This window comes from Planococcus citri, chromosome 1 (assembly GCF_950023065.1).
Source record: "Planococcus citri chromosome 1, ihPlaCitr1.1, whole genome shotgun sequence".
Taxonomy (NCBI): domain Eukaryota; kingdom Metazoa; phylum Arthropoda; class Insecta; order Hemiptera; family Pseudococcidae; genus Planococcus; species Planococcus citri.
Window position 1 is genome coordinate 54,613,526 of NC_088677.1, and position 14,027 is coordinate 54,627,552.

The following is a 14,027-nucleotide window of genomic DNA, read 5'->3' on the forward strand; positions in this document are numbered from 1 at the left end:
CAATTTTAGCAAATCAATTTTCAAATTTGTTGAACCAGCCCATGCAAAAAAATAGTACTACTAATTTAATACTGAAAGCAGTACTACTTTCAGTAGTAACAATTTGAACTTTTCAAGTAGTACTCTAGTACCATCACACAGTAGTACCACAGTACTACTGAAAAGTAATACTGCAGTACTACTTTTCAGTAGTACTGTAACTTCACGATTCTATGAAAAAAATAGTATCACACAGCAGAACTGCACCTAGTTTTACTACAGTACTACTGAACTACCGAACTTCAGTACTCCTAGAGAATAATTTCTAAACGGTCACCTATCCAACCTCTAGCCAGGCCTGAGACTGCTTAACTTCTGTGGAAGTACTGAAGACGGATCTAAAACATGCTATAGTATTAATATAGTACTGATGGAGCATTTTTGAATTACATTAGTTGCACAGTGGGCTGTATGAGCACCCTAAAAACGGGCGTGTAACTCAAAAACTTACGATGAACCCTAAAACAATGGTACAATGATATCCTCCCTTATGTTTTTGGGGTCCCAGAATACGAATTCAACAATATTTTTTTATAGGGGTGGGGGCGAGGGGGCGAAGGGGGCGAAAAATACAAAATTCGACTATAATGATGTGTGATATGTCGAAATGTATGTTTTCGAGGTTGTAGATCACGAATTTGACAATATTTTTTTCGTAGGGGTGAATGGTAGGGGATGGAGGGGGTGAAAAATTCAAAATTTGACCATAATGATGTGTGATATATCGAATTGTATGTTTTTGAGGGTGTAGATCACGAATTTGACAATATTTTTTTCGTAGGGGTGAATGGTGGGGGATGGAGACGGTGAAAAATTCAAAATTTGACCATAATGATGTGTGATATATCGAATTGTATGTTTTTGAGGGTGTAGATCACGAATTTGACAATATTTTTCTCGTAGGGGTGAATTGTGGCGGATGAAGGGGGTGAAAACGGTGAAAAATTCAAAATTTGACCATAATGACGTGTGATATGTCAAAATGTACGTTTTCGAGGGTGTAGAAGGGGTGAAGGGCGGGGGATGAAGAATTTTCTATTGGGGAGCCGTCAAAGTCCCTGGAAGAAAAAATTTGTAACATTTTAACAAAATTCACCATGATTCTTCACTAGGTATAATTGACTGTTGTAGTCGCCGGGCATTTGGGGGCAAAAATGGAAATTGACATCTTGAAATACACTACCTCAAGTATTACTAGCCGCTGGAATTTCCCGTGCATCTACGTGCAAAAATTTTGTTCTATTCCTAGGTATTTATAAATAGGAAAAACGGAGTTTCAACGTAAATTATACCTCTATAATTACTTTATAACAACTAAAATTGAGTAAATTGATGAAAATTGGTACATTTCGACATATCACACATCATTATAGTCAAATTTTGAATTTTTAACCATTTTCACCGTCTCAGCCCCCACCATTGACCTTTACGAAAAAAGTATTGTCAGATTCGTGATCTACACCCTCAAAAACATACATTTCGATGTATCACACATCATTATAGTCAAATTTTGAATTTTTCGCCCCCTTCACCCCCTCACCCCCACCCCTACAAAAAAAATATTGTCGAATTCGTATTCTGCGACCCCAAAAACATAAGGGAGGATATCATTGTACCATTGTTTTAGTTCGTTGTAAGTTTTTGAATTACGCCCGTTTTGAGGGTGCTCACAGCCCACTGTGAGTTGTAGGGTGATGCAAGGTTCAGTACTACTTCAGTACTATAGTCAGTACATGGTCCGTACTACTAAAGTATAATATTAGTACTACTTCCAGTACTGTAATACTGAGTAATACTGAACTACAAAATAAATAGTACATGAATTTGAAAGTAGTACTGCAGTACTACTCAAGTATAATACCAGTACTACTTCCAGTATACTAATTGTTCATGACTTTGAAAGTAGTATTGTGGTACTACTGCAGTACTACTAATCTATGATTTTTTTGCATGGGAGAGTTTCTATGTAGATGCTGAATCCCATTTTGGTCCCTTTTTGGTGGAACTTTTTGAAAACTGAGAATTCCAAAATTCTATTGAAAGTTTTAGAACTACACGAAACCATCTTTAGTCGATTTTCAGTTGGTTGAATGCAAAATATCGGGCAGACTTCATCTTTTTACCTCAGTTTGTTCCCTATTTTGAGTTTCTCTGGGGAAATGAGTCAAATTTGATTTTTCATAATTTTGTGAAAGATGGATTCAGGAAGAAAACTAAAATTTTCTATTTCTGACCGGAAGCCTCGAGCACATTTTTGAATCTTCCGTTCGTGAAAAATCCTCGGACTTAGTTTATCAGTGATCACTTCGATTGATTCAGAGTTATTCTGCAGCTTTCAGTAAATGTTTAAATTTTTAAAAAAATTATCGAGTAAATTAAGTCAGTGCAAATTGGAATTATCGAAAGAATTCTAAGAATTTGTGCCTTTGCTGAATTTCACTTGGACCCTTTTTACAGGAATTTTTTCATCTGTAAAAATTAAAAAATCCGAAAATTGGTTTTAAGCTTCAGAATGGCTCAAAACTAACATCAATCAATTCGGGAGATTGAAAATGGAATATACATATGAACCAAACTTCAGCCCTCTGCCTCAATTTATTCAAATTTCGGTGATTTTCTTCATAGAAAACAGCCTAAAATTTTTAGATTTAAAACTTCAAAATTCAGTTGCTGAAATTTTGTTCTATAATTTATAGTGTATTTTTGTACACTTTTTCAATTTTTCTTTGGCTAGTTCAAAATTTTCATTTGCCTATAAAACCATTTTGTTTGATGAGTTTAATGATTACCTAGGTATGTACTTGATTATGAACAGTGGTTTTGAGAAAAGGGCAAAGCAAAAATTTCATTTTTTGTAGAGACACGGAATCCTATAAAGGAAAGGCAAAATTAAATGAAAATATCGCAAAAATATAAAATGCTGTCTATTTTTGTATTGTAGGGTGAGTCATCAACCCCAAGGAATGGTGATGGAGAAAACGAACTTCGTAGCATAGCATTTAAAAAAATAATATTCCTACTCATTTTGATGCAATATTGAGAAAAACTTCGCTGATTTTTAGTGAAAATTTCATGTTATTTTGACGTTGATATGATTTTTTACGTAAAAATTTTCGTAGCGATGTTAACACGTCATTGTCTGTCTAGGCAAAGTTCATCGTACAAAATTATATCAGCGGGTGGCTCAAAACAATGGAATAAATAATATAATTAAAAACAAAGGAGAGAAAATACTAAATAGGTACCCAACCCACGCCGAACCGTTCGTTGTCCGAAATAGACGAGGAAACGCGACGACTGTACGAATATATGTATCAGTATCAGTTGACGACATTGCCTATCGTGACACGAACTAGGAACTACTCAGCTGTCCATAATTTATAGCACGCGATACGTTGGTGGTTGATTCAATTTAAAAATCATCTAACGACATCGGACGAGTCGTATACTTACGTATAAAAAGTTAAAATTTGTACAACTTGTATGTAGCTGAGACGACTCGTATTAATTTAATTTGGTCTTTCGCTTTGTAACGTGTTCGGAATTGTCAAAAAACTCGTTTGAAATTTTTTTCTAAAGAATTAACGGTTTTCGAGTCTTATTCATTCGCGATGACCCAAACAAGGAATTACTAACTGGTGTCCGAGCAAGGAAACCCTCACAATTGGTATTTTATCTCGGGGCTAAATTCGTTGGTTTTTTGATGCTGTAATTTCATCGTAGGTATGTACGTACAAATATAACACGACCATTTTTAATGCTACAGATCATTAGTACGAGTACAATTGTGATGTTTGGATCACTGGGAGGTTTTTTTTCATTCAGATAAGTTTTCTGTCCCTGCCCCCTCCCCCATCACTCTCGTATTGTCGTGTTACAAATTCGTCAAAAAAAGAAATATCGTAGAGACATTAGAGAGAGCTTTACGTAGCCTTACGTAGACATCAAAAGCTCACACGCTATGGCATTACTATCAACTTTTAAAAATACATTAATCGTGCACATAAAGACGTACGCGCGTAAGGTAATAAGTATAGGAAAATGGCGTGTGTATTATATTTATGAAAATATTTTCATCGAGTTATTCTTATCACGCGTTCTTTTATTATATTTTAACAAAAGAATCGCTACCATAAATGGGTATATTAATGGATAATTAATCGAAAGGAACTTACATCTTTATTCAAACACTGCTGCTGGTACTTGTAATGTAACGTAGCTGTTATGTAGACCAGGAAAATTGGTACTAGTACGCGTTCGAATAACATGACGGATAATTTATGCGATGACTTTGGAAAAAAAATTATTCCTTTGAAAAATTTTTCTCAATTAATTGGATAATATGTTAGAGAATTCCTCGACCAAGTTCAAATAACAAATGAAAGTAACTAATCATGATTACCTTTATTTTTTAGCAATGGGGGAGGGGGAGGCAAGGTAATAATAGGTATGAAAACCAAATATCGAGTTTTTACCTCACTTTTAGCAAAATTTAATTTTTTCTTGGGAAATGGGTCTGAGTTGCGAAAATTTGCAAAGAATCCAAAATTGAAATTCAGTTCTTAAGATTTTTTATTTTTGAATGATCTTTCGATTTTTCCTCACCAGATTCAAGAATTTTCTTCTGGTGGTTTGAATATTTCCTTAGATTTCCTTTCTAAAATTAGGAAAAATTCACGAACTTTGATTTTCATGATTCCTACTTTTTTCTCCATCTCGCCACCCTCTTCCCATCCTTTCACATCATTGCAGAAAACGAACTTGATACCTACCTCAATTGGAGTCGAATGAAGATTTTGCTCTTAAAACTGACTAGTGAAAAAACTTTTTCTTCCTCTCATCCTTTTGAACTCGATTCTGGATTCAAACTTAGTTGGAACGAAAATTCTTTATGTTACGGATTAATATTTATCCCATCGTAATTATAATTTTTTACTAAGAACCTCAAGAAGGAAATTAATTTTTTAACCCTTTCACACTTTTAAAAGTCGTGTTTATTTTATTGAATAATTATTCCAAATTGAATTACGCTCGTTGTTAAACGCTGAATTGGCAAATAGCCTCGAGTAGGTATAGCACTAGGCGAAAAAAAGCAAGAACTGCTGCTTAATAAAAGTGATTAGCGCCGGAAAAAGATAAAGTTTGTTGTAAAAATTAATTTCCTTTGCAAGCGAAGAAGGTATATAAGAAGGTACCTTCGTTGTGAAAATTTATTTAGCGGTAACGTGTTACAATCGGGAAAAATACGATTATTTTGCGTGTTTTTTTTTCTTACGATAGTTTTTTTTTCTTTGACTTTTTCATCGTATTTTTTAGAAGTTGATATTTGGTGTCTAGTATTGACTATGATGAGAGTTTGTCGACTACCTTATAAAGGTCTACTTATACAACCTACGTAATATTTTATGAGCTGAAGTGTTAAAGTGAAAATTATTCAGAGTGGAGTTTGTTTTTTACTCGTGAAGTACGATCTAAAAGAAAATATTTTCAATTTGTTTCATTGGATGAAAAAATATTTCCAACGTTAATTTACTCCGGTGCTTTTTTTAAAAATCGATTTTAAGTAATGTGGTGTACTGAAAATTTCATTCAAGGAGTTGAAAAAAGGTTTCCCTAGTTTTAAAAATTAGGTAATTTGAATATTTATTAAAAATTAAACTTTTCACCCTGGCTCTGGCTAGATAATTACTTTAATTTTTTGACTTTGCCTTTTTTCCGCACTTAAACACCTAAATGGTTAATCACCCTTAGGTAATTTTGTAATTTTCTTACCAAGTTCTTTACTAGCTTTTGATAATTAAGGTGAAAAAAAGAAGAAAACAAAATCGATGATTATTATTTGTTGAAATCAATTTTTTACCAAGTACATACGAGTAATCCGGAATTCGAATCGAATATTCTCAAGTTATACCTATGAATGATATAATATTTGAAATTGTAATAAAAAATTTGCTTTCGAGGGCTGTTTATCTGGTTTTATTGATTGAATGCTCCGATTTTCAGTTTAAAAAATATTGATAAAATTAAGATGAAGAGCTGAAATTTAGTCTATATCCTATTTTTGATTTCCGGAAGGGATCTCGGAATCCTCATCAGTCGAATGGAGAGATCAAAACTGAGACTTAGATTAAATGTCAACGTTCTCTTTCAAATTTTGATTTTTCCATGAAAATTAGATCAAATTTGAACCTTTAAAAATCCACAAAAAATTTAAAACTGGATATACTCGTAGTACCTAAAGTTTGGCTTGGTGGATTATTTTGTATGCTTTTTTTTTGGTTCAAAACAAATCCAAGGTTTGAAAACTTGAAAATTGGAAGAATTTTGGTCAGACTTCAACAAAAAAATTCAGTAATAGAAGTTGCCATTTTTCAAACTTGGAGACTTTTTTTGAAAAAAAAAATAGATGTTTCTTGGCACTCAAATTTTAGAGTAATGTTTGATTTCTAACATATTTTACTGAAGTCATTCGAGGATTTAGTAGTAGTGAATGGTGCAAATCCAAACTCTGCATTTTAAAAAAAATATCAATGTGAAATGTAGTTTTTCCCCGCTCCTCCTCCCTAACCAGAATAATGAACTTCATTGCGTTCTGTTCACCTTCAGAAAAAAAGAACGTTCGATGGGTAAATTTGGCGGAATCATTTTTTTTTTGTTCATTTAACATTTTAATCGCTGTTATCGGTGAAAAAAAATCATTTTATTACTACATACGAGGAACCTGCAAAGCGTGATGAAAATTTTTGAACATCCTTGAAATTTTTCTTGGGTGCCGAAAGGGTCAAAGAGCTCCGAATTGTGGCTCACGTATTTCCTTCTTAAAGCCATACAACCTTGCAAAATTTCGAGAAAAAAAATTTACGATCCGATGGGCAACGTTCATACGTCTTGCTTCTTTGACATAGGTAAGATGCTTCTTTGGTGACAGTAGAAATGTCTTTGGAAGTCTCATTCTGAAAACATTTTATTGCGAAACATCGTAAACTAAATTTTTCTACATTTAGCTCAAATGTAAGTAATAAAATATGCAATGTAAGTGCCTGCATCAGCACATAAAATGCAAGCACTCGTGTTATAGTATAGTACAATACCTACTTTCGTGTTTATTTAGGTTGCCAAAGAGGAGGTAAACTAAGACATGATGATACCCCCTGATGCTAATTAAAAAATTAATTAGTCAGTCAAAATGGTTCTAATGTTTTTATGAACAATATTGTTATAGACTATGCTACCTGTGCCTCGTATGTACGAGTAGTAGGCAGAGGCACCTACTTTTATACGTAACTTACGTATAGGCAGTTTTTAGGAATTAAGTAATATCTACCTATACCTAATACATATGAAAAAGATTTGGGATTTGAAAGCTTTCCATCAATTACTACGATTCAACTAGCGTGAATGATACATTCCGGAAAATATGCGTATTTATAACGTATGTGTTACTTTTACTCGGAAATTTGGCCTATTGTTTTACGTATTTTTTTTCGACGATTGACGAAGTACTCGTACTTATATTATATGCTTTTTAAATATAGAATCGCTGGTGCGTGTACTCGTATTTATCGAATGTATAAATCATAATACTAACGTTCGGTTGTGTGTTGTTTTTGTTTTTGCTTTGTAGAGAAATACGATGCTGGTAGAGCGATAATTAGAGGATGCTATGAATCGCCGAAAACCCTGGAGAAAAAAATTCTGGAAACATCTCGGAGCTTAATATGCTCAAACATCGTAACTGGATTCTACGGGCTAGCATCTTTGTAAATGCGGCTGTAATATTTTACTTTGCCACCTACTACACGATCAGGTGGGTGTAATTTTTAATAATATTATGTAGTAGGTACCTAAATCGCGTTAACGTTTTTGTTATACGGCTACACGAGTGAGCATTTATGTAATATTTAATAATAGGTTGAAATTCAGTTTCGTTTTCATTCGTGTTGTAGGTATACGTACTCGTATGTACTATAAGTGCATAATAAATGCATCCCGTGTATGATTAATGTTGTATAGATGGGCTGATTTTTTACATTATGTTTTATGGTTTGTTGGTGTAGAAATGGCGCCTTCGATATATCGGAAGATCTGCAGTTTGGATCTGCGCGAAATGCCGAAGTTATTCAATTGGGTAACGAGGTGACGAATTTTTACGAAGTGTCCAGCAGCCAGAAGCTCGTAGCGCAAGTGATTGGCTCGAATGCGGCTAGCTCGTTGGGACAGCAACCTCCTTCGGTGAATCCAATAGTGCAAGGTATGTAAACCACAGCTTAAATTTCAGTAGTGGCATTGACCCATTCAATTCTCAAGATAGGCAAATAATCATCCGAGCATCGATTTTTTTTTTGGCTACTCACTCTCAGGACACCCTGTGTATGTACTTGGATCAGCTTAGGCAATAGGCATATACGTGTACATTGTACACGCTAGACTAGATATACGCGTATCATGCAAATGCATCCATCAAGACAATTTAACTCGAGTGGAAACGCCAAATAGCCAAGTTTTCCGCTTCCGGTACACCGAGTAGATACTTGTACTTTTTAGTAGCCTATAAGAGAAAATGGCGAAAAAAAAGCCCGAATAGATTTACGAGCCTCATTCTGGCTCATCTCGACACCGCCGTCGTTATGAATTTTAGTACGCCGTTTTGTTATGTAATGGGGGTATTTCTACTAACGTTTTGTTGAACCGAAAAAACTATTTAAGTGAAATTTCGTCGGCGATGGTTTTTTTTGGCCATCGAAGTAATTCTTTTCAAGATGTTATGGCTGTGTAACTCAACGTGCTGTATAGCTCATGTAAATTAATGTACGATAATGGCCTTAGTGGTAACAAATTCTTACCGGGGTGGGTCTCGTCTTGGTTCGAATTACTTGTAATACGAAAGTTTCAAAGTTGTAGAAAATGAAAATCGTGTTCGCGCGACTTTCGGTCTTACTTATGAGCTGTGGAGAGGTGAATTGGTATATTTTCTTGTGTACGGAAGTATATAAATAGACTATGGAGAAATGGGGTAAAACTTTTTGGCCAAGTTGTAGGTAGAGTTAGTGTCTGTACCTACTTTTGCTGTGTTTTTTACGTACGAAAAAATGGGGATGGGGTAAGTTCAAAAAAAGTTGTTTTTGAATGAACGTGTTTTGAAATAAATAGGTTTCATCATAATTTTCTACATTCTTTTGCATTGTGTTCACTGTTCAGACTGAGAATTTTTCAAAAAATTGGAAAATATACCTAAATTTTAAATTCAAAACTGACTATCTAAGCTTTGTTGAAAAATGAATTCGATTTGATGGACTTACATCCTTTCTTCGGATTCAAACCAATTTCAATTACTTCTGTAAATACTCGTACGTATATTTGAGATATCACAAGACATGGAAAACCAAAATTTCAGATGTTGAAGTCTATTTCTCAAATTTAGAGAAATTTTTGAAAATCAAAACAGTAAATACATATGAGAGAAAAAATCAAAATTCATTATTTTTTTGAACTATTATCTAATATGAAATTTGATCCTCTGATTGAAAGCACTATATAACCATTTTGAGCTGATCAAAAGGCTCCAACTAGGTCTTAGTAATTACAGTTCTAAGTTCTTATAAAATTTGGAGTACATAAGTAATCAAGTTGGAAAGTTGTAATTTGCGTATTTTTTGGAAATTCCAATTTGTCAAAATTGTTACAAATTCGCCCAAATGAACTTCAACGCTTGTGGTTATGAACAATGCTCATTTTGGAACCCATTCGATATTTTTCCAAAATTAGTTTCTATGGTGTCATAATGTTCTACTGCGATTACTCGATGTCCGGGACATTTTTCATTTTTTCTATGCTTTTTTTTCTTGAATTAGTAAAAACCATCAAAATTCTGTGAAAATCAACAAATTGAGAAAAATCAGTAGCCATTAACCAATGTCGCTACAAAATTAAGCTTTTCAGCTGATTTTACTGATATTTCCTGTGCTGTCACTTTTGTTCGATTTTAGTGATTTTTCACCGATCTAAAATCCCATATTAGACTTTCGAAAACCCATAATCTATTCGCCAAAGTGTCTCCTTTACGAAATCGTACATTTTATTTTCAACCAACATCTGGTTTCCTAAATTTTTTTCAAATAATTTTGAAAAAAAAATTTGTTTTGTTTGACTTTTCTAGTTGAAAAAAAAACTGAGAACTTGTTTTAAAATCATACCCGTTTTAAAAACTTAATCTCAAAAATCCTTCAGTTACCTTGGTTTTTGTTCAGTTCATTGTTCAAAAATATTTCATTGGTAAACGATCGGTAGATTTTCCTGTCGACGTTTTTTTTTTCAACATTTACTGGAGAAGAACGCTCATATTTTCGAGATTTCATTTTTTTATTTTTCAACACGTGGCTCATCTGATTTGCTCTCTCTCGTTGATCTGGATACAAACCCGCCAAACCATAACTCACCATTTTCTCCGCTGCCTGCATACTCATAAGCTCAGTTTTACTGAAAAATAACAGATAGCAACAAGTTAAGAACATGAAAGAGAATTTTTGAAAATGTTCTCTGCGTTTATAAGCGTTAGGTATGTATTTTCATTTTCGGAGTGAAAAGGAATTAAGAACCGAAACTAAAAACAACGACGACGGACTTATGGTTAATCTTGCTTAAATTTTAGTCTCCTGTTTTATTTATTTGTTAGAAATATCGATCAATCATTCATATACACGTTGAAGGGAGACGAGGGGGAATTTCAGGCTTTACATTATTTTAAAACTTTTGAAATTTTGTTGTATTCAATTAGGAAACAATTCGATACAATTTTTGCTATTTTCTCGACGTCTGCGAATTTATTTAAACGCATTCCATTTATCATTTTACCGAACAAATACCGTAGTAACCTGAACCTACGAAGATACTTTTCAACGCAGGTAGCGTAACTTTCGTGCTGAAAAAAAAGTAGAGTAAATCTTCGAATCTGTTCGCAGTAATACCAAAAGTAGGTAAAGTTTACGATGGAATTTTAGAAGTTTGAAAATAGGGAATTTCGTCTCGAGCCAAAATGTAAATAAGTTTATATTTTTCACGTTGTCTTCTATAGTAAAATGGATTTTCATCGGATAGATGCGATGTGCTATGTGATTGGAAAATTCACCGTGTGACGATTTCTTTGCAGAAATTTCATTTATCTACTATTGGCATTAAGTCGAGGTACCTAAAGCTGTAGTACGTATGACTACCCCCTGTATAAACTGTTGATAAACTTTCAACTCCCATTTTCTATTATAATACGAGTATTTGCTAAGTAGACAGCGATTGACGAAATGAATAGAGGTTAGCCAGGTATTTTGTAATATTAGTACTTGTAAACTGAAATTGAGGAGGAATACACGCGTGTGTAAAAGCATTACGAAGCATTGTTTCGATATGGGTACCTAGAGTACCTTATACTCATTCTTGTCTGCACATAGTAAGGTATATTACTCGTACCTCCGACTATGATGAATTTAATGCACATCAGGTGAATATCTTTTGTGTTAATTTTCGTGTCTTTGTGAGTATTTCTCGGTTATTAGCGTGTATCTTCGCGTGGACTTATTTTTCATATAGGAAGCTTAACCACGAAGTCGAATATATGCTGAGTAATGTTTTCATACATAGTACATACTCATATATTTGAACAGATTACCGTTCAGTGGTGGGCACCGTTGTTGAGTTTATTTAAATGTGATTTCCGTTAGACGTGCATAGAAAATTTACGTACGCGTGTGTTTTGACGCGTCTCGAGAGTTAGATATGCATTTTTTTTGCACGATGCCCGGATGACGGTTTTTAAAACGAACAATGAGCTGAAATATTGTGAATCTGTCGTAGTCAGAAGTTAACTATGTTTTCTTGTACGTGTAAACTATTATGAAATGAAAATTCCAAATGGAAAAATATGGAATTTTAGATTATAATCTTTTTCGATGTGGTTCCTACTGTTTTTTTTTGTGGTTTATCTGTCATCTTTTAAAGTCTATCACACTGAGAAATTTTAGCTGAGTCACACGAAAAAAATAGTACAGGTAATTTTTATTATTTAAGCATACGAATAAATAAAATGAAAATTCATTTATCAATGACATCATATTTCTAGACTCAATTTTCAAAAATTAAAATGAGGGGTAGGGGTGCCAAAATTTTAATTTTTTTCCTTGCACCATTATCGTCATGTGCTCACGCCGAAGTATTTTTCCTGCCTAATATTTTTGTACGAAAAATTTACCATCTACCTACCTAATGGGGATTTGAACAAACCAGAGGTAAAAACCTGAAAGGGTATTCCCGGATAAAATAGTTGAAATGCCCCTGTCCTCAGATTTTTGATTTTTTCCCATTTTGGAGCACTGTACCCCCCCCCATGGGGCCCTTGGAAGGGTCCAACTGTAAATCCAACTTCATATTCGTGTTCAGGGGGTTCGATTTATATGAAAACGACACCCATATTGCCAACATTTTTCAGACCCAAAATTAGGTGGGGAGGTGCCCATGGGCCCAAAATGAGCTTTTAGAGGAATTGTTGCACCTTCTACAGATTTTCAAGGTTCACGTGCAAAGCATCAGAACTTCATTACGAGTGTTTTTTTTTAAATTGGCGGTGCTATTATGACACAAAAAGCGCATTTTGAAGAGTTTTTTGAGTTTTTGAAGATGGCCCACCTGGAGAAAAAATTAAAAAAAATTTAAAAAAATAGTTCTTACCTGAACATATTTTCTGAAGAAAAAAAATGTGTGCACAAGAATTAGGTTCGGAGATATGGCGGTTTCAAATTTTCTTCTGTCAATATCTCCCCTCCCCCCCAGGAGGCCGAAAAATTTCGAAAAAATTCATGTGGATAGACTCATTTTTCCTGTACATATTTTGGGTAAAATAAAAACTTTTTATTCAAAACTCGTTAAAAAGCGATTCCCCCCCTAAAAAACGTTTTTTTCGTCATTGTGGACAAGGGTGGGGTGGGGTGGGGGACAAATTTTTGGGTCTACAATTTTTTTAGAGGTACCCAACAATCATCAATCAAAAAATCAAAAATTCGAAGACAGGGGCATTTCACCTATTTTATCCGGGAATACCCTTTGGTTTGTAAGTACTAAAAATCAATCCTCCGAATCGATCTTGACCAAAAGTCAGAAAGTTTTTTTCCTGAACACCGGAATTGTTCCAGAAGGCGGTGTGATTAACTTCGCCAGCTTAAAATTTAATCCTGTACTTCGATATTCTCAATTGACTGAAGCAGTTGAATCGCAAATCCGAGGTGACGAGTTTAAACTTAAACTTGTAGGTAATTTTTGCAAGTTGAATATTCCTTGTTTTTGAAAATTTAATCGGAAAATACGTAGTATACTATTTTAATTTCATATGAGAGGAAAATAAATGCTGAAATTTTAAAAAATGGCTAATTTCGAATTTGTAAACATGTGCGGAAAACAGTTACTTTCCTCCCTAGGGAGGAAAATAACTACCTACTTTCCGCACTTGTTTTGATAGATGCGTTAAAGACGTATTTTCCAACCACAAAACTGTCTAGGAAACTACTCATTTTCCGATCATATGAAATTAAAAATTATTATTGGTTGGTCTCCCCTTTATATCCCCCCTTCTCCTTCCACTTTCCTGCACCTGCATAGTAGTAAATTTCTATAATTTAATTTTACAATTTTTTTTCTTTTGAATAAAGTTTTTGGGAATCGATCACACCAAAATTTCGTGATTTTCAACTTCGGAGTTTTTCAAAAATATCTAGCGAAGAGCTTCGCAAAAAGAGGAAAAATGTTCCGGATTGTGGTAAATTTTCAAAATATGTTCAGCAAGTTCCGATCACGATTTTTTGAAAAAAAATTTTAAATTTTCTACGGTTACTGTTTGAGGCTCTTTTTTTTCTCTTTTTGTCCAAGACATTTTTTTTTTGAATTTCCAAAATTAGACGTCATTTTGTCGTTGTAAGTGTTAAGGAAGGGGAAAGAGAAAGAATTTAGCG

At 33.9% G+C, this 14,027-nt stretch overlaps 1 protein-coding gene across 6 annotated transcripts in view; it reads left to right on the forward strand.

Annotated features, from left to right (window-relative positions):
• The window catches only part of LOC135832816 (beta-1,4-glucuronyltransferase 1), a 155,730-nt gene that overhangs the window by 111,657 nt on the left and 30,046 nt on the right, over nucleotides 1–14,027 (forward strand). For all 6 annotated transcript variants that reach the window (XM_065346305.1, XM_065346307.1, XM_065346306.1 and 3 more), the window contains 2 exons: nucleotides 7,664–7,846; nucleotides 8,097–8,290. In XM_065346305.1, the coding sequence (XP_065202377.1) occupies nucleotides 7,758–7,846; nucleotides 8,097–8,290 (283 nt within the window). In that variant the 5' untranslated portion in view covers nucleotides 7,664–7,757. The remainder of the gene's footprint in view (nucleotides 1–7,663; nucleotides 7,847–8,096; nucleotides 8,291–14,027) is intronic.